General features: G+C 45.7%; 1 protein-coding gene across 1 annotated transcript in view; it reads right to left on the bottom strand.

Moving 5' to 3' along the window:
• Positions 1 to 19,187, bottom strand: part of map3k5 (mitogen-activated protein kinase kinase kinase 5) — a 193,990-nt gene that overhangs the window by 34,940 nt on the left and 139,863 nt on the right. The window contains exons 19-21 of the mRNA XM_085997514.1: positions 9,874 to 10,031; positions 5,222 to 5,399; positions 799 to 973 (exon numbers count right to left, since the gene is read on the bottom strand). Coding sequence (XP_085853640.1) covers positions 799 to 973; positions 5,222 to 5,399; positions 9,874 to 10,031 — 511 coding nt within the window. The remainder of the gene's footprint in view (positions 1 to 798; positions 974 to 5,221; positions 5,400 to 9,873; positions 10,032 to 19,187) is intronic.

Here is a 19,187-nt window from a genome sequence, read left to right as displayed (position 1 = left end):
GAACGTCACAGGAGCATAAGTAGACAAAAATGTGACACCGAGCCATAGAAGATGACATTAGGACAGGTGGCCAAAAGCTTAGTCAAAGAAGTAGGTTTTAAACAGCGTCTTAAAGGAAGAAAGAGAGGTAGCGAGGCGAAGAGGTTTAGGGAGGGAATTCCAGAGCTTAGTGCCTAGACAGCTGAAGGCACAGCTGCCAATGGTGGGGTGAAGGAAGTTGGGATGCGCAAGAGACCAGAACTGGAGGAACACAGAGTTCTCGGAGAGTTGTTGGGCTGGAGGAGGTTACAGCGATAGGGAGGGGCGAGGGCATGGAGGGATTTGAACACAAGGATGAGAATTTTAAAATTGAGGCGTTCGGGACCAGGAGCTAATGTAGGTCAGCGAACACAGCGGTGATGGGTGAACGAAGGAGGCAGGGATGCAGCAGATCGCATCACTGAGCAACTTTCCAGCCCCATTCACCTCAATCAACTGAAAAATCTGCGGGGCTAGGCAGGAAATCTATGCCATTACCAACACTGCTTGATTTTTTTTTCCTGGGGATGTAGGAAGCAGAAGTTGGTATCCTCTAAAGTAGCAATTGCAGACAAGCACTGGTAAATGCATTGCAGGTAGTGGGTCATCTTTTCATTCAGCTGATGAAAGTGCATGGTGTAGTGAAACTAACAGAAGATAGGGAGAGAATGAGAAAATGATCTTAAAAAGAAAGAGAATTTCACCCCTAAAAAAAAAATGAACAATACTGAAGAGAATCTATATGGCTTTGAAAGTACAGAATGCTGGCACCGTATTTACCTGAGAAGCAAAGGTTTATTTCCTTTGTTCTCTTTTTCAATGCAGGATTTCGCCCTTGTTTTGAAAAATGCTTCCTGCTTCAAGTCGGAGTCTGGTGAAACTGAGCCAAATTCACTACCACTGCTCAATTCCTCCACAACAACTGGAACTGGAAGGGATATGCTGCGAAGATAATCTGTATCGGGAATAAATGGAATATTAAGAAAACAGAATCTTGGCAGATGCTAATCATTCAACTTTTCTGACAAAACAAGAATAGAAGTATACACGCTTCTCTTCCTCTAAATTTATATCTCGTTCCTCCCCAAGTTGAGGTCTCTCTAAGTAATGCAGCTGGCCCCAAACCTCCTGCAGCGGTAAGAGCAGTCTAGCGATAATCTTCCTTTTAATTCCATTCCTCACTCAGTGGTGCTACAAGTTGCAGCTACAACCCGATATCAAAATTTCAACCGTTCAAAGTTTATCATAATTATTATAATTATAGGTAAAAAAACAATAGGTGAACCACGTGTGTAATTTGCTTGGATACAGTGCATAACTGGGACATATATCTGAAGTTTATATTCTGATTCCTAAACATATTTTGCCATATTTGACAGCATAAATATTTGTTATTTTGACCGGTCCTACCTTAAGCATCACTTGAGACACTAGCTGAGAATTACATTCATATATATGTTATGATGATGATAATGATTGTATTAAGACAGTTACAGAAAGTTTACAATCAGCTTGTTTAAAAGTCAGGTACATTCAATGTATTCATTTTATGAAATATGATGGGGATGGGGAGAATTAGATGATCAACACAAAGAAAACTGTAGTACCCACCTACTACATTAACCATCTCAGTTAGGCTTACCTAGGGTGACACCGAGCAGAGGGCGAGCACTTCTCCATAGGGGAGAAGGAAAAGTCCAGAAAGCAAATCATCCAATGCCCAATTTTAATTGCCCGCCTGGCAGAAACCGGGCAGGTGGGCAGTTAAAATTGACCCCTACCAGCCCGATCCATGTCCAGAGCTAAAATCGGGCCTTTAGTTCAGGATTACAGAATGGTATTAGATCAGACTGGGACCGGACCAGTCAGGAAACATTGTATTTTTTTTTTAAATGCCACTGTGGGGGTGCATCACGGGCAAGGGCTGGGAGAAGCAGTGTGAGCCAGCTGCTCGAATATTCCATGGCAGGTTTAAAAAGGACCGATTGACCATCTCAAGCCAAAAAGCATTTTGAAGTTTTTAGGGTCCAGCCCAAGACCCAGGCCGGCACACCTCGTTTCACCTGGAATACCAAGGAACACGGGCCGGCGTCAAGGAAACTCCTTACCTGGGAATACACTCCCTCCAGCCACACTCCATCTTATGGAGAATACCATGTTCGGGATGGATGGAGGTTGCGCCCCAAACAAAGCCCCCCCAGAAACTGTGGATCCAGGTCTCGGCCTAAACCGCGGGCCTTCTGATGCACTCCTGTCTGAATTATGTCACCAGCATGCCAGGAGGGCTGTGGATTTTCGGGGCCACATTCTTCTCCCAAACTTGGAGACTAACCAGACTATTCTCTGTCTGTTAAATTTTATTCTAAAATAAACTGTATATGTTTCTTCACTGAACATAATTTGCACAACGCAAATACATAAAATAAAATTGCAAACACCTGTATACGTAACAAAATTACAAAGAAAAAACAAAGTTAAAATTTTATTTCTCTACATTATGATTTAATCAGCCTATTTTGTAGCTTTTTCTCCATAATGGTTTATTTAATCCCCAGAGTTATCTTAGGATGCAACAGATCACTTCAAATTGGTTTAACCTTCACTTACTTATTTGAAGTAAAGAATTTTGTAAGTATTTTGGGAGTATAGGTCAAACCACAATAATGTTGTTTTTACAAATGTTATCGAGCAATAATTTCCAATATCTGATCTTATTAAATCATAGCAACCAATTAAGTTACATTATAAAAACAAACCACCTGGTTATACAACCTTATACATCATCAGAAATGACTTGCAAGAATATTGGATTCATCTTTTATTACTGGATAAATTACATATAGTTGGAGAGTTAAGCACCTAGTATTCTCTGATTAAGTCTCTTCCATATAGTTGCTTCTATCACTACCCTGACAAACGCATACTAGATTATGTAAAATCAAGTAAGTAAACAGAGGAAGGAATTTTAAAGGCACAGGGGATGAAATTGGTCTTCAGCAGTTGCACAAAATTGCCAACAACAAATCGGCCGCCTGTTTTATACACCATCCAATTTCTTTATCAATGAATGCCTACTGCTGAAGAACAAATTCACCTTCACATTGTCAATGATTTAGGAGTGTACACAGATCAATCACATTATATCAAAATCTTCAACACGTATTTAAGGAATCGAAAAATGTAGTTTGATAAATGACATGGATTCAGTGAACGGTAGACAGCAGGAATGCAGTTGTTGTTATAACATTATTGAGTTTAGAAAAGCATTTGACTAGGTTACGAGAATAGGTTATGGAAGCTGGGCTTGCCCTGATTGGAATCTTCAGTGTGACTGTATCAGTGTGGCAGAATAGACATTTTCAAAATTATAAAAACGTTTGACCAAGTTGATCCAAATACATTGACAAAAGGTTAAAAAAAAAACACAACAGCAAAATACTGCGGATGCTGAAAATCTGAACTAACAACAGAAAATGCTGGAAACACTCAGCAGGTCCGGCAGCATCGAGGAGAGAGAAACAGACTCAACGTTTTGGGTTGAACCCTTCGCCAGAACTGGAAAAGGTTAGGGAAAAGAGATTTTTAAGCAGGGGCAGGGAGGAGGGGAGGAAAGAACAAAGGGAAGGTCTGTGATAGGATGGAAGGCAGGAGAGATTGACTGACAAAAGGGATGATGGTGCAAGGCAAAAGGAAATGCAAAAATAATAGGTGGCACAATATGGAAAGTAGACGTAAATTCAGGCAGAACTATTTCATGCAAAGGGTAATAAACATATGGAAAGTCATCGAAGCAATGCATTCAAGAGACAAGATAATTTTCTTTAGAAAGAGGGGATTAAGGGATATGAAGAAAAAGTGGCAAGATGGGGCTGGATCATCCATTCAGGACTGGGCTTGTTGCTTCAAATGCATTTTCCTGCTCCTAAAATGTACTATATTCTTGACTGGCTTTCGAGAATAACCTGTGAAAACTCTTCCGGAAAAAAAAACTGCATCACAGCAATTATGTCGTCCATCAGTGAAAGATTGCACAATCCATTAAAAGATATTTGTGTTAACAAGTGGTACATTTTTCATCACCAGACAAGTGGTAAAACATCATTGCTCACTTCTTTACAAATCTGGCAAAATGGACGTGCTTGTCATTTTACAGGATGGTGTCTCTTTAAAAACAAGACACAAAGTAAATCAGAAACAGCATTGTGCTGGGTTATGTTCAGTGAGAGGAGGGATGATCAGACTCAAGAACAGAACATTCTTTCCTCAATTTGCACCAAGCGACAGTATCCAAAACTCTTGCATCTCAAGGACAGGTTGTGCTCTGGACACAATCAAATTAATTAAGGGTTCCTTCCAAACTCATTTCACTTAGAATGAGAGTACGAAAAACAAATCAACTTGAATACTGACAAGTTAAACATGCTTTCTGGACGCTTAATAGATGAAAAAGTAGCTGGAATGGGTGGAAAAAATAATAAACTTGCATTTATATTATTGCATTTTTCACATCCTCAGGACATCCAAAGGCGATTTACAGCCAATTAATTACTTTTGAAATATAGTCACTGCTGTTTTGTAAGTAAACACAGCAAACAGCAATGAGATAAATAACCAGTTAATCTGTTTTTTTTGTTGGTATTGCTCGTTGAAAGATAAACGTTGGCCAGAATACGGGAGAACTCCCGCCACCCTTCTTAAGATAGTACAATGAGATCTTTTACATCTACCCGAGAGGTCGGATGGGGCCTCGGTTTAACATACTATCTGAAAGACAGCAGCTCCGACAGTGCAGCACTCCCTCAGTACTGCACTTAAGTTCAAACAGTGTTATTTACCTTGGGCACATAAGATATGTCCGCAAAAGTATTTTTTTATCCTCTCTCTTCCATTTTATAAAATGGTTTCAAAAAGGTTGCATATGAGAACAACAGTTACCACTAAAATATTGCTCAAGCAAAAATAAATCATTTACTTATTAAAAATGTTAATTTACCAATTCAGTTGAAATGTCTGGTACGTTTGAAACAACCTTTAATTTTTCAGGTGTGTTGAATTGCACCCACTTCTTATTATCACTGTACAAAGAACTACCTCACTATCAAGATACAGAAAGAATGGTTTAAAAAAGAAATCACAAAGACTCCACAGTTTGAATTGCTAGAATGTCACAACAATGTGAACCTAGCGTTTCTGATTTGGTTACCTTGTTGTTTTAGTTGTGACCTTTTCTTTCTGCTGGTAACCTTCAGAAACTCATCCGACAGCAATTCTGGAGCAGTAGCGCGTTCGTCAGGTTCTGGTTCAAAGCAACGAAGTATGAAGTCTTTGGCCTCTGGCGACATGGATTCTGGAATATCTGGATGAATTTTAAACATTCCAACCTACAAATATGGCAAAGTGAGTAAGCACAGCATACGAGTGCATCAAAGATGTAGAAGCATTTGCCTCTTACCACACTTGGTGGGAAGTTTGTGAATGGTTGCAAAGTTAAAATGTGTCTCAGATGTGACTTACTCACTGATTCAAAAGCTTTTGGCAAAATACATTTTGGAAGTCCTGACTTGGTAATTGATGGAAGTCAACATAATCATACCAAAACATTTTAGCAAATGAACTAAAGGGGCTGAAGAGTTAGAATGCTGTCAATTAGTGTTGTTAATGAATTGAGAATCCAGATGTGGCTAATTGCATATTTGATTAGTAAATAAAAAATGAGTAATAGACATAGGCGTTGGGCATGTGATCTCAATACTCATATTGGCACGGCATATGCATGCACTTTAACCTTTTTGTGTGTTTGTTGGTAAAATGGCACGTTGAAAAGCAGAGTGTAGGAGTGTTTTCTTGATCACTGTGTGCGCTTTACTTCTTTGGTTACTGCTTATTGGTTATCTACTCGAATGATGTGTACCGTGGGTGAAAACACTGGTTCTCCCTTATCTACTTTACTAGTTACATCCTCAAAAAATTCCAGTAGATTAGTCGAGCACGATTTACCTTTTGTAAATCCATGTTGACTTTGTCCGATCCTGTCACTGTTTTCCAAGTGCTCTGCTATTACATCTTTTATAATGGACTCTAGCATTTTCCCCACTACCGAGGTCAGGCTTACCGGTCTGTAATTCCCCGTTTTCTCTCTACCACCTTTTTTGAATAGTGGGGTAACATTAGCTACCCTCCAATCCATGGGTACTGTTCCAGATTCCATCGAATGTTGGAAGATGATCAGCAATGCATCTACTATTTCTCGGGCCACTTCCTTAAGTACCCTAGGATGTAGATTATCAGGCCCTGGGGATTTATCGGCCTTCAATCCCATCAATTTCCCTAACACCATTTCCCTACAAATACTGATTTCTTTCAGTTCCTCCCTTTCATCAGACCCTATGTTCCCCGACATTTCTGGGAGGTTATTTGTGTCCTCCTTTGTGAAGACAGAACCAAAATATGTATTTAATTGGTCTGCCATTTCTTTGTTCCCCATTATAAATTACCCTGATTCTGACTGCAAGGGACCTACGCTTGACTTCACCAATCTTTTCTCTTCACATATCTATAAAAGCTTTTACAGTCAGTTTTTATGTTCCCTGAAAGCTTACTCTCATATTCTATTTTCCCTTTCTTAATTAATCCCTTTGTCCTCCTTTGTTGAATCCTAAACTGCTTCCAATCCTCTGGATTACTGCCTTTTCTGGCCAATTTATATGTCCTCTCCTTGGATCTTATGCTATCCCTAATTTCCCTCATTAGCCACGGTTGAGTCACCTTTTTGTTTTATTTTTATGCCAAACTGGGATGAACAAATTCTGTAGTTCATCCATGCAGTCTTTGAATGTTTGCCATTGCCTATCCACCATTAACCCTTTGAGTGACATTCCCCAATCAATCCTACCCAATTCGCGCCTCAGACCATCATAGTTTCCTTTATTTAAATTCAGGACCCTAGTCTCTGAGTCAACTACTTCATTCTCCATCTTAATGAAGAATTCGATCATATTATGATTGCTCCGACCCAAGGGGCCTCGTACAACAAGATTGCTAATTAATCCTTTGTCGTTACATAATACCCAGTCTAAGATGGCCTGATCTCTGGTTGGTTCCTCGACATATTGGTCCAGGAAACCATCCCGTAAACACTCCAGGAATTCCTCCTCCACAATATTGTTACTAATTTGGTTAGCCCAATCTATATGTAGATTAAAGTCACCCATGATGACTGCTGTGCCCTTTTTGCACGCTTCTCTAATTTCCCTTTTAATGCCATCCCCAACCTCCGCATTACTGTTTGGAGGTTTATATACCACTCCCACTAACGTTTTCTGCCCCTTGGTATTTCTCAGTTCTACCCATACAGATTCCACATCATCAGAGCTAATATCCTTCCTTATAATTGTGTTAATCGCTTCTTTAACCAGTAATGCTACCCCACCTCCCTTTTCTTTTTGCCTATCTTTCCTGAATATTGAATACCCCTGGATGTTGAGTTCCCAGCCTTGGCCACCCTGGAGCCATGTTTCCGTAATTCCAATCAAATCATATTCGTTTACCTCTATTTGCGCAGCTAATTCATCCACCTTATTACGAATGCTCCTCACATTAAGACACAAAGCCTTCAGGCTTTTTTTTAACGCTCTTAGACCTATTAGAATTATTATTTACTGTGGCCATGTTTGATTTAAACCGTTGATTTCTCTGACTGCCACTTTTGTCGTATTCTTTGTCATTGTATAGAGACTGCCACTGGAAAGGGCATGCATTTGGATGTTGGGTGAACAAACAATTAAGCTCAGTGGAGATGCCCCCTCCCCACCAGATGAATAATGCCGACACTCAATGTCAAAGCTCACACATGAAGTAGGATGAGGAAGGGTCCAGTATTCAACTGAATGCTAATTTAGAGAATGCTTTTTATTTATTTGAGTTTTTAATGAGAAGAATCTGCATGCTTACCCATGTGGATTCTAGTTTAGTTTAGAGAAAAACAGTCAATGAGTACCAAAGAAAGACACTAAACATAATTTTTTTGAAGTTTCAGACTGTCATACAGTACAGTAAAAGGTGCTAGAATTTAAGGAAGTGGATTCTTGTACTTAAAAATTACACCAAGCGTCACTGTTGGCAGCCACAGTGGCAGATACAATCTCACACGTGTTAACAAGTACAGGCAGTTGGCAAACATTATCGTGTCAGGGCACGCTTCAGGTCAGCAAATTAAAAGCAGAAATTATAGGATATTTTCATCATGGCAGGTAGGGGCCAGGCCTAATTTTGCTGCAGCAAGATCCAGAAAGTTTGATGCAAAATTACTTCATTTTTACCTAATTAATAAGCATGAGTTCACCCACAACTCATTCATGCATCAACTCTATCCTTCACAACAAATGACTCAACTCACTTTACCCACATGACTGTGGTTCTTTCTCTATCGCTCTGCATCAGTAATTTTCTCTCTATTCACATCTCTCTCTATAAACCCTTGGGCATATCTGTGCATCTCTCCCCGCCCCCAGGTCTGGGCTCCTCTCCCTGCCCGCCCGCCCCCCCCGCACCGCCTCAGGGCTCCTCTGCCTGCCCCCCCCACCCCCGCCTCAGGGTTCCTCTCTCTGCCCGCCCCCGCCCCGGGGCTCCTCTTCCTGCCCCCGGGTCTGGGCTCCTCTCCCTGCCACCCCCCCCCCGCGTCAGGGCTCCTCTCTCTGCCCGCCCCCGCCCCGGGGCTCCTCTTCCTGCCCCCGGGTCTGGGCTCCTCTCCCTGCCCCCCCCCCCCCGCGTCAGGGCTCCTCTTCCTGCTGCCCCCCCCCCCCCCCGCCTCAGGGCTCCTCTCCCTGCCCGCCCCCCCCCCCCCGCACCGCCTCAGGGCTCCTCTCCCTGCCCGCCCCCCCCCGCACCGCCTCAGGGCTCCTCTTCCTGCCCCGCCTCAGGGCTCCTCTCCCTGCCCGCCCCCCGCCTCGAGGCTCCTCTCCCTGCCCCCCGCCCCTGACCCTGGGATTCTCACCCTGTCCCTGTATTTGGGATTCTCTCTCTCAGTCCCTACATGTGTCTGGGGTTGTCTTTCACAGAGCAACTTTAACCCTGTAGTTAACATCTTAGCTGCTGATGCTCCACTCATATTCCGCAGTCTTCAATTTTAAACTGCTCTTCTGAGCAGGCAGGGAAGCACAGCTGCTGGAAACCAGTGAGTTCCTCTTTAAACTTGCAGATTGAGTGACTGAGGGTGGAGGGGGGTGGTGGGGGCAGCGAAGGCATTGTGGCTTTCCTAGCAGATGAAGCTAGTGGAGAGAGTCGGGCCTAGAAGAGGCCCAAGGAGCTGAGCTTTTAACTTTTTTTTAAAATTTTCTCTGTGCGGCCCAGAGGAGCAGGAATCTGGTTCATTAGATCCCTCCACCCCCTCCAGCAGGCAGAGAATTAAAGGCTTACCTCAGGCCAAAGCTGGGAAACAGCATTGGAGGGGGAGGGGGGGATGGGAAAGGAGAAATAGGGAGAAAAACACCTGCCTGCCCAGAGCATGATTTTTTTTGTGTTGCAGGTGATTTTCTGGCATTGGATGATGGTGATTCTTATTTGTATGTGGACGTTGAACAAATGTCAAATAATAAAAATACAGAGAACAGGACAGTTGTAGATAATTACAACCTTTTATTATTTCCCTACTCTTTTATTAAAATGCTTGTTCATCGTTCAGCTCTGAAAGAGGGCCAGGGCCTGCAGTGTTAACTTAGCCGTTCTCAGCGCCGATGCCGAAAGACCTGCTCTCTGTATCCAGCCTCTTCTATTTATTTTGTGTAAACTTTTCTAGTTTGCACAAGTCTGAATAGTTTGTACAATAGTTCACATTCACCTCTTAATAGAATATCTTACCTTAAACATAGCAGCCTGAGGTTCTCCCAGTTCATAAAATGGAGGCTTCCCTGTGGCCATTTCAATAATTGTGCATCCTAATGACCAGATGTCAGCAGGCTTCCCATAACCTCTTGGTCCCTTGTCTATTATTTCAGGTGCCATGTACTGAAGTGTTCCTAAACAGCGAAGCAAAAATGCATTTAGATGAGCACTTGAAACGCCATAGTATACAAGGCTACGGACCAAGTGCTGGAAAATGGGATTAGAATAGACAGGGCTTGATGGCTGGCGCGGACACGATGGGTCTCTTTCTGTGCTGTATAACTCTGACATTCATACTTGTGCAGACACGCCAGTTTGCTTGGAATTAAAAAAAAATTGTTCTTGGTATGTGGGCAACACTGGCAAGGTTGCGTTTTTTGCCCATCCATGGTTGTCCCGAGACAGCAGGCCTTCTTCTTGAACAGCAATTCTATGTACTTGCTAGCCCACTTCTGAGAGCATCAAGGTCAACCAGGTAGTGAGGACTAAAGTCATGTGTAGAGCATGCTGGGTGAGCAGCAGCAGCTTCCCTTCCCTGAAGGGCATTTGTAACATTTCCACAATCCGGCAGCTCCCATTTATTACCCCCTTTCTTTCTCTTTTGCTCCCAGTCTCTCTCTCTCTGATATATATACAACAACAACTTGTATTCATATAGCACCTTTAACGTAATAAAACATCCCAAGGCTCTTCACAGGAGTACTAAAAGACAAAAATTCTGACACCAAGCCATATAAGGAGAAATAAGGGCAGGTGACGAAAAGCTTGGTCAAAGAGGTAGGTTTTAAGGAGCGTCTTAAAAGGAGGAAAGAGAGGTAGCGAGGTGGAGGTTTAGGCAGGGAATTCCAGAGCTTAGGGCCAAGGCAACAGAAGGCACGGCCACCAATGGTCAGGGATGCTCAGGAGGGCAGAATTAGAGGAGCGCAGATATCTCAGGGGGTTGTGGGGCTCAAGGAGATTACAGAGATAGGGAAGGGGCGAGGCCATGGAGGGATTTGAAAACAAGGATGAGAATTTTGAAATCGAGGCGTTGCTTAACTGGGAACCAATGTAGGTCAGTGAGCACAGGGGTAATGGGTGAACGGGACTTGGTGTGAGTTAGGACACGGGCAGCCGAGTTTTGGATGACCTCAGGTTTATGTAGGGTAAAATGTGGGAGGCAAGCCAGGAGTGCGTTGGAATAGTCAAATCTAGAGGTAACAAAGGCATGGATGAGGGTTTCAGCAGATGAGCTGAGGCAAGGGCCGACGGGCGATGTTATGGAGGTGGAAATAGGCCGTCTTAGTTATGCTGCGGATATGTGGTCAGAAGCTCATTTCAGGGTCAAATATAACACCAGGGTTGTGAACAGTGTGGTTCAGCCTCAGACAGATGTTAGGGAGAGGGATGGAGTCAGTGGCTAGAGAATGGAGTTTGTGGCAGGGACCAATAACAATGGCTTCGGTCTTCCCAATTTTTAATTGGAGAAAATTTCAGCTCATCCAGAACTGGATGTCAGACAAGCAGTCTGACAATTTAGAAACCGTGGAGGGGTTGAGAGAAGAGGTAGTGAGGCAGAGCTGGGTGTCGTCAGCGTACATGTGGAAACTGACATGTGTTTTCGGATGATGTTGCCAAGGGGCAATATGTAGATGAGAAATAGGTGGGGGCCAAGGATAGATCTTTGGGGGACACCAGAGGTAACAATGCGGGAGCGGGAAGAGAAGCCGTTGCAGGTGATTCTCTGGCGGTGAATGGCTAAATCAGTTGTCTGCCATATCCGTTCAAGTCTGCGTCCCTTGGACTTGAGGGAGAGAAGATGAGGGCCGTACCGGGGGAGCGGCCAGGGTGAGAGAGTAATTGTTTTAATACGGACTAGGGCATCAAAGGTGGTGGTGAGGGTGTGGTTGAGCAGATCGGTAGCTGCAGAAATGTCATGGTGAATGGAGGACCAAAGGCTGCACAGTTGGGATTTCATAAGTGCAATTGTAAGAGTTGGGAGAGAGTTTTTTCTAGGGGCGGACACAGAAGGAAGTAGGGTTGGGGTGGCGGGGGGAGGGGGGTGGGTGGCGTGGAAGGGGGACGTGGGTGGAGAACGATACGAGGAAGTGGTCAGAGATGGCTTTATCTGCGATTGACACGATGAGAGTAGGGATGCCATGAGAGAACATAAGAAATAAGAGCAGGAGTAGGCCGTACGGCCCTCGAGCCTGCTCCGTCATTCAGTAAGATCATGGCTGATCATCGACCTCAACTCCACTTTCCCACCCGATCTCCATATCCCTCGATTCCCCAAGAGTCCAAAAATCTATCGATCTCAGCCTTGAATATACTCAATGACTCAGCATTCACAGCCCTCTGGGGCAGAGAATTCCAAAGATTCACAACCTTCTGAGTGAAGAAATTCCTCCTCATCTCAGTCTTAAATGGCCTACCTCTTATCCTGAGACTATGCCCCCTAGTTCTCAACACTCCAGCCAGGGGAAACAAACTCTCAGCATTTACCCTGTTAATCCCCTTCAGAATCTTGTATGTTTGAATGAGATAACCTCTCATTCTTCTAAACTCCAGAGAGTATAGGCCCATTCTACACAATCTCTCATTATAGGACAGCCCTCTCATCCCAGGAATCAATCTAGTGAACCTTCGTTGCACTGTCTCCAAGGCAAGTATATCCTTCCTTAGATAAGGAGACCAAAACTGTGCACAGTACTCCAGGTGTGGTCTCACCAAGGCCCTGTACAATTGTAGCAAGACTTCCTTACTCTTATACTCCAATCTCCTTGCAATAAAAGCCAACAATGCCATTTGCCTTCCTTATTTCTTACTGTACCTGCATGCTAGCTTTCTGTGTTTCTTGCACAAGGACACCCAAATCTCTCTGTACACCAACATTTGAAAGTTTCTCACCATTTAAAAAATATTCTATTGTTCTATTCTTCCAAGGTCGAGGGGGTGGCCGTGAATATGGGTTGGGGAGTTTACATGGAGGGAGAGATTAAGAGAGGATAGGAGGCTAGTGAACTCTGAGGAGAGAGAGCGCATGATGAATGGAGATGGAGGTTGAAATCACCGAGGATGAGAAGTCGTTCGGTGCAGAGGCTGAGGGAGGAGAGCAGTGAAGATAACTCGGTAATAACATTTTTATGGTACTTGGGTGGGCGATAGAGAACAAGAATTTTAAATGAGAGGTGAGAGGGGTGGAATAAGGCGAGATGCTCAAAGGAGGAGAAAGTGCCGGAGGAGTAGGGGGACAGACCAAGGTGTGATTTGGTGATGAGAGCCACACTGCCACCACGGTGGTCTGGGCGGTCTGGGCAGGGCAAGTGGTGGAAGGTATAGCCGGGCGGCGAGGCTTCATTCAAGGGTAAGGTGTCATCACCCCTTAGCCAAGTTTCTGTCAGGGTCATGATGTTGATGCAATCATCCACGATAAGCTCATGGATGGCAAGAACCTTGTTCATATGTGAACGGACATTCTGGAGGGAGATGCCGAGAGGGTCAGTGATGGCTGATGGTTTCAAGATTCCAGGTAGTGCTTGTAAATGCAACATTACATGACAGATTGAAAATAATGGGGTGGCACTTAACACTATGTGACAGTCCAAACACGACCCTTGCAGTAAGTATACTGAGAGTTTACGCCAAAGCAATTGCTTGCCTCTGCATGCAGTTGCAGGCTGTGGCCACTAAATGTCACTGTGGCGTAGCCCAAGTTTTTGAGGCATCAGCCATGTTGGCATAGGTAAGTAAAGGAATGCCAGATTTTTTTATGCACATTATTTGATCCCTTGCAGTCCTCCCAGACTACAACCTCCTGCCTTGACCGCACCGTTGAACGAACTTTCATCACACGGATCTGTGGGAGCCATCAGAGGTTCCAGCACGCAGCCCGAGGAGCTTGATTATTTGCCATCACCTATTAAACTGCTGTAACACCTGAACTTTTGCCCCTAAATGAACCTCCCCACCTCCCCCGCCGCCCCCCCATCCCCACTCAGCGACCAGGACTTTGCCCTTCTACTTCCATGCCCCACCGAGCATCACTACAGCCCGGTTTCCCACAAGTAAATAGCCCTTTCTCCCTATTTTGGGCACTGACCCCCCAACCCCACGTCCTCCAAATATTGGGGCATTCTAGTTCCAAACAATGACCAGCTTCTGCGGCCTCTCTGACAATAAGCAACACCACACAGATGACCCCTTCCCACCATGTTGCCAAATGAGCATTTTGGGAGCTCCACCCACTCCATCCCCACTCCTGGCATATGTAGCAGTGTAGGAATTCGGGTTGACCTCAGCAGGTATTGGACGAATGTCTACTAAATAATCGAGTTCGACTTCAGGAGATCAATCTAGAAGTTGTTTATTTACAAGAACAGACAAAATACAGCAGGTAAGGTGGCTGGATGCAGGAGTACTGTGAAATAGGTCTTTCCCCAGCGGGGACTCCGCAGTCCTGTGGAGAGCGTGATGACGTCATCACGCTCGGTCGCGTTTGCCCGCGCTTGGGCGGTCACGTGACCTGCGCCGTTGCGTCGGCGCGTAGCTGTGGCTGGCCGTTGCGGCCGAAGTTGCGAGAGCAGGCGGCCGAACCGGGCTGGCAGCCATCGCGGACGCGGGAGGCCGAACCGGGCCGGCGGCCACCGCAGGAGCGGGAGGCCGAGTTGTGCCGGCGACCGTCGGGAGAGTGTAAGGCCGAGCTGGGTCGGCTCGCATCCGTGTGTTACGCGACGCGCGACGTGACATCAGTGCATTACGTCGCGTTCTTAAAGGGGCAACGGCCCAAACAAGTAAGTTATGTACATACAAAGGTAAGTTAAAGGGAATTATGTATATATACATAGTAAGGGACACCCGGTGGAACCGCCACAGCAGGATCTTTACTCTTGCATTCCCACCCGCACTGAGCAGTCCACCACTTTGGCCACTGCCCCCATTACTTGCTCACCCTTGCTTGAGAATCATATAAACACCACCCCCACCCCCCGCCACACTAACCAGCATTTCGGCTACTGAACGCCGCCCCCCTACACTAAGCAATGCCACCCCACACTGACCAGCATTTTAGCCTCCCTCTTATTCCCATGTCCTTTTTGAAGAAAAGAATCATATTTGCCACATTCCACTTTCCTTTTGAAGAGGTTAAAAGTTAGATTAGCGACTTTACTGACTAGCTGGCTGATGTAATTCAGGAGAAGCCTGGCAGAACAAAAACAGTTGGAAAAAGCATATTACACGATGATTGGGGGAGTGAAAGAAGGCAAGGAGGCCATACATTGAACAATGGGCTGCCAATGTGATTTGCGAAGATGTGGTTAAGTGTACAAAATTGGATAAGAGCTAAAGAGTGGAACAATGGCAGATGTGGAAACAGGGCAAATGAGATAAACAAGATATGTTTTGTGGAGATGTGATTAAGTGTATGTGGCTTGGACAATTAATTGGCCAAATCCCGAAGATGTGAAGGAAACACGATGTAAGATTGTATATAAGCCAACTGCTCGAATGTAAAAATTAGACCCCCGTCTCAGCTCAGACCGAGAGGGCCTCTCCCTGCACGTGCTTGAATAAAGATCGCTTGGAACCAGTACACGCTCGACTCCGTCTGCTTTGGGACAGAGTGAAATCCCACAAGAACTTGGCGTAGTTGGCAGGATTCCCAGGACGCAGTCGAACGACCAACTATAATGGGACCGCAAGTTGGGCGAGTACCTTATATTACCACCCATAGTTAGGTGCAGAACCCCAAAAGGCTGGACGTGAGACTGTAGGGAATCAGAACAGGAGACTAGTGGGTACTAGAGTGATCTCTGTGCAGTAGAACCGTGAGCCGCCGTAGGTAACCAGAACCACGTTGTAGCAGGAAGGTCCGAGTTACCGTTTGCACAGGCCAGAGCAATCAAAATTTTTTTTTAATGGCCACAGGAGGGGAAGATTGGGGACCGGAAGGGTCCATAACCAAATTTATAGCAGAAGCAACTAAGAAACGAATCGAGAAAATGAAAAAGAACGGCTGGAATCCGAACGACAGTCCGGACAGGCAAAGAGAATGGTGGGGCGCCTAGTGTAAGGATAAGGAAAAGGGAATACTTATAATTATTAGTAGCTACTTAGGACTCAGTAAACGTACAAAGTTATATAGAAAAGGAAAAGGTTAACGACAGTGCGGTGCGGGCACTGGGACCAAGGTTTAGAGTGACAGACGATAATGACGACGTTGACTGGAGAGAATTAGAAAAGGAAGCCGCAGATTACGACAGACAGGACGATGACAGGGTTTGAGAGCCCCCACCTAAATATGATGCAGAGGGACCATCGGCCCCGCCACTGCCCAAAACCGGACGAACGCCGTAATGACCATGGCCCCGATTACGACGGAGATTAGACAAGTGGGAAATGGGCAGGCTCAGACTACAGCACGATATGTCCCGTTCACCCCAGCCGAGAAACAGATGATGATGAGGGACCTCCTGACCACTAAAACAAACCATGCAAACACCGACTTTTGGAGTACGTTAGAGGAGATGATAGATGTACACTCACTTCACCCGGAAGATATACACGTCCTCGTAAAGTCCAAGGTACCCCGGCAAACCTGGCTAGGGATGCCCAACTTAATCCTTAGTGGAAATTGGAAGGATGCACGGGGATTGAATCAGCTAGGAAGATATAACCGTTTTAAGCGATTGGTAAAGGGGGGACTAGGGGGAGCCCGATCTAACTGCTCAGCGGTGGTGGGACTAACCCAGAATAAAGGCAAAAGGGCCCATGAGTACGCGGAGCGAAAATTCACCACATATTGCAACTTCTCGGGAACAAATAACCCAGGCAGAGACGATCCAGTGTTTCTAAAAATGTTGAAGGAAGGACTTAGTGCAGAACACCAGAAGATCCTTTAATTAGGAATACCGGTGGGAACTGACTTTGAGGAAGTTGTGGAGTGGACCACTGAGGTAGATACGAGAAGCAGAAAGGGTAAGGAAGCACACAGTGGGAGGGTAGCGGCGGTGACCTGTTCTGGGAATTGTTACAACTGTGGCAAACCCGGACACAGGGCCCGCGAATGTAAACTGGAGAAAGTGAACAAGGACCAGAGGTGTGGTAAATGCCATAAGATGGGTCACAGCCGAGCAGATTGCTGGGCCAGAGGAGGGGGCAAAGAGGGCCAGGGACCTCGACAGGGGACAGTACAGTCCAGTGCCCCCCTGACCCGAGAAGAAGTCAGGGAAATGATAAAATTAGTCGCAGAGAAATAGATCGTACCAGCCCCCGGATCGACTGGAGTGGGGGGGGGGGGGGGGGGGCGGGTGCCACTGCAAATAGGCTCAGATCAGGGAACACACTTCACTGGCAAAGTCAACAAGCAGACATGCGCCCTAATAGGAGTAAAACAGAAGTTTCACAAACCATACCACCCACTGAGCTCGGGAATGATAGAGAGAATGAACAGAAGCTTAAAGGCGTCACTCGCAAAGACCATTGCCGAGACCGGCAGGGGATGGGCGGACCTACTACCTAGCATCCTAATGAGGTTGAGGGCTACGCCCAATCACACAACCGGACAAACCCCGTTTGAACTAATGACTGGGCGGGCCATGAAACTGCCCGAGGGCACGATCATGGGTAGTGAAGACGTGGGACCAGCCCGGGACAGGATTAGGCAGTTTATTAAGAAACTATACAAACAACTGCATGATCTGAGACAGGAAGTCAGGGACCAACAAATAGTCAGGGATATGGAATTGGAGGAAACGAAGGAAGAACAAAATTTACCAGTAGTAGGGGACAGGGTGATGGTAAGAGTCTTACCCGCCAGACCAGGATGGGCACCTCGCTGGCAGGGACCCTACGAGGTCCTAATGACCAGTGACACTTGTGCATGCATAAATAAGAAAGGAAAAGGTCAGTGGAAACACTGGACGCAACTTAAGAAATTCGAAAGCACAGTAAATAAGGAGGACTAAACCAGTGACGACTGGCGTCCACTGTTTATCTCCCTCTACAGGACTCAGATATGGATGGCCTTACTGATATGCTGATAGGGACTGAAAGCTGATAAATCCCCAGGGCCTGATAATCTGCATCCCAGAGTACTAAAAGAGGTAGCCATAGAAATAGTACATGCATTGGTTGTCATCTTCCAAAATTCTATAGATTATGGAACAGTTTCGGCAGATTGGAGGGTGGCAAATGTAACCCCACTATTTAAAAAAAGGAGGGAGAAAACATGGAACTACAGACTGGTTAGCCTAACATCAGTAGTAGGGAAAATGCTAGAGTATTATAAAGGATGTGATAACAGGACACTTAGAAAATATCAACAGGATTAGACAAAGTCAACATGGATTTATGAAAGGGAAATCGTGTTTGTACCCCAGCAGGATGAAGGAGGGTGGGAACTATACCCAACCTCCAAGTGCACCAACTCTGATGATTGGCGTTGGAAACTGAACCCCCGGGATACTCCCACCACCAAAACCACACCGACCACCCCAGTAACAGGAGCCCCGAAGCCCACCATTTTGACTACGGAGGAACCCTCGAGGTGTCCGCAGCCTAGCTCAGGACCCAAAGCGGGGCTCGTGACCCGGGATTCTGATAGGCGCTTATTTGAGAATGTACACCGTGAGATATTGAGGACAACCAAAACTATTAGCCAGATGGGGTTACCCAAATGGTGCGAGTGGCGTACAAGATCGTTTTACTATCTGCTCCTCGACATGACAGTTACTGATGCCCTCCGAGCCTCTGGGGGATTCGTGCGGTCGAGCCTATCTCACCGCAAGAGGAACCTGGTAAATGACATAGCCACTGCTTTCAGTGCAGGGACATCCACAGTTAATTCCCTGGATAGGAATGGTATTAGCTGTACCCAGTCTGCAGGAATGGGAATCCAAACCCCTCTACGAGGTAGAGAATGTCGGGGTCATAAGAGATGGCAATTGGCTCAGATACCACCACACACCCAGTTATGCAACCCAGAAAGGTTCCTTCTTGATGGGGATCTCGCTAGAGGGATGCAGAGAAAGGGAGAGTAACGTAGTCTGCCCACATCCCGTGGGGACGGGGCGAGGAGCCATGTGCGGCTTTAACACCACCCTAAACTGTACCCTTGAAATTTCCAGCGCCTGCCTTGCGCTAACGCAAGCAGCACACTGGGGAAAAGGAGAATACTGTGTGACCACCAGTGAATCTCAATACCAGTATGGTAACATCCAGTGCCCAGTGACCAGTTCAAGTTTCTGCTTCCGCCCCCGGGCCCCAACAATGATCGGACATGCAACCATAACCTACCTACGGTCGCCCCG

The sequence above is a fragment of the Somniosus microcephalus genome, chromosome 9 (genome assembly GCF_052327205.1).
Source record: "Somniosus microcephalus isolate GS21.2 chromosome 9, FLI_Smic_1.0, whole genome shotgun sequence".
Taxonomy (NCBI): Eukaryota; Metazoa; Chordata; class Chondrichthyes; order Squaliformes; family Somniosidae; genus Somniosus; species Somniosus microcephalus.
The sequence above is the reverse complement of the archived record's forward strand: the minus strand, read 5'-3'. Positions and strand labels throughout refer to the sequence as shown.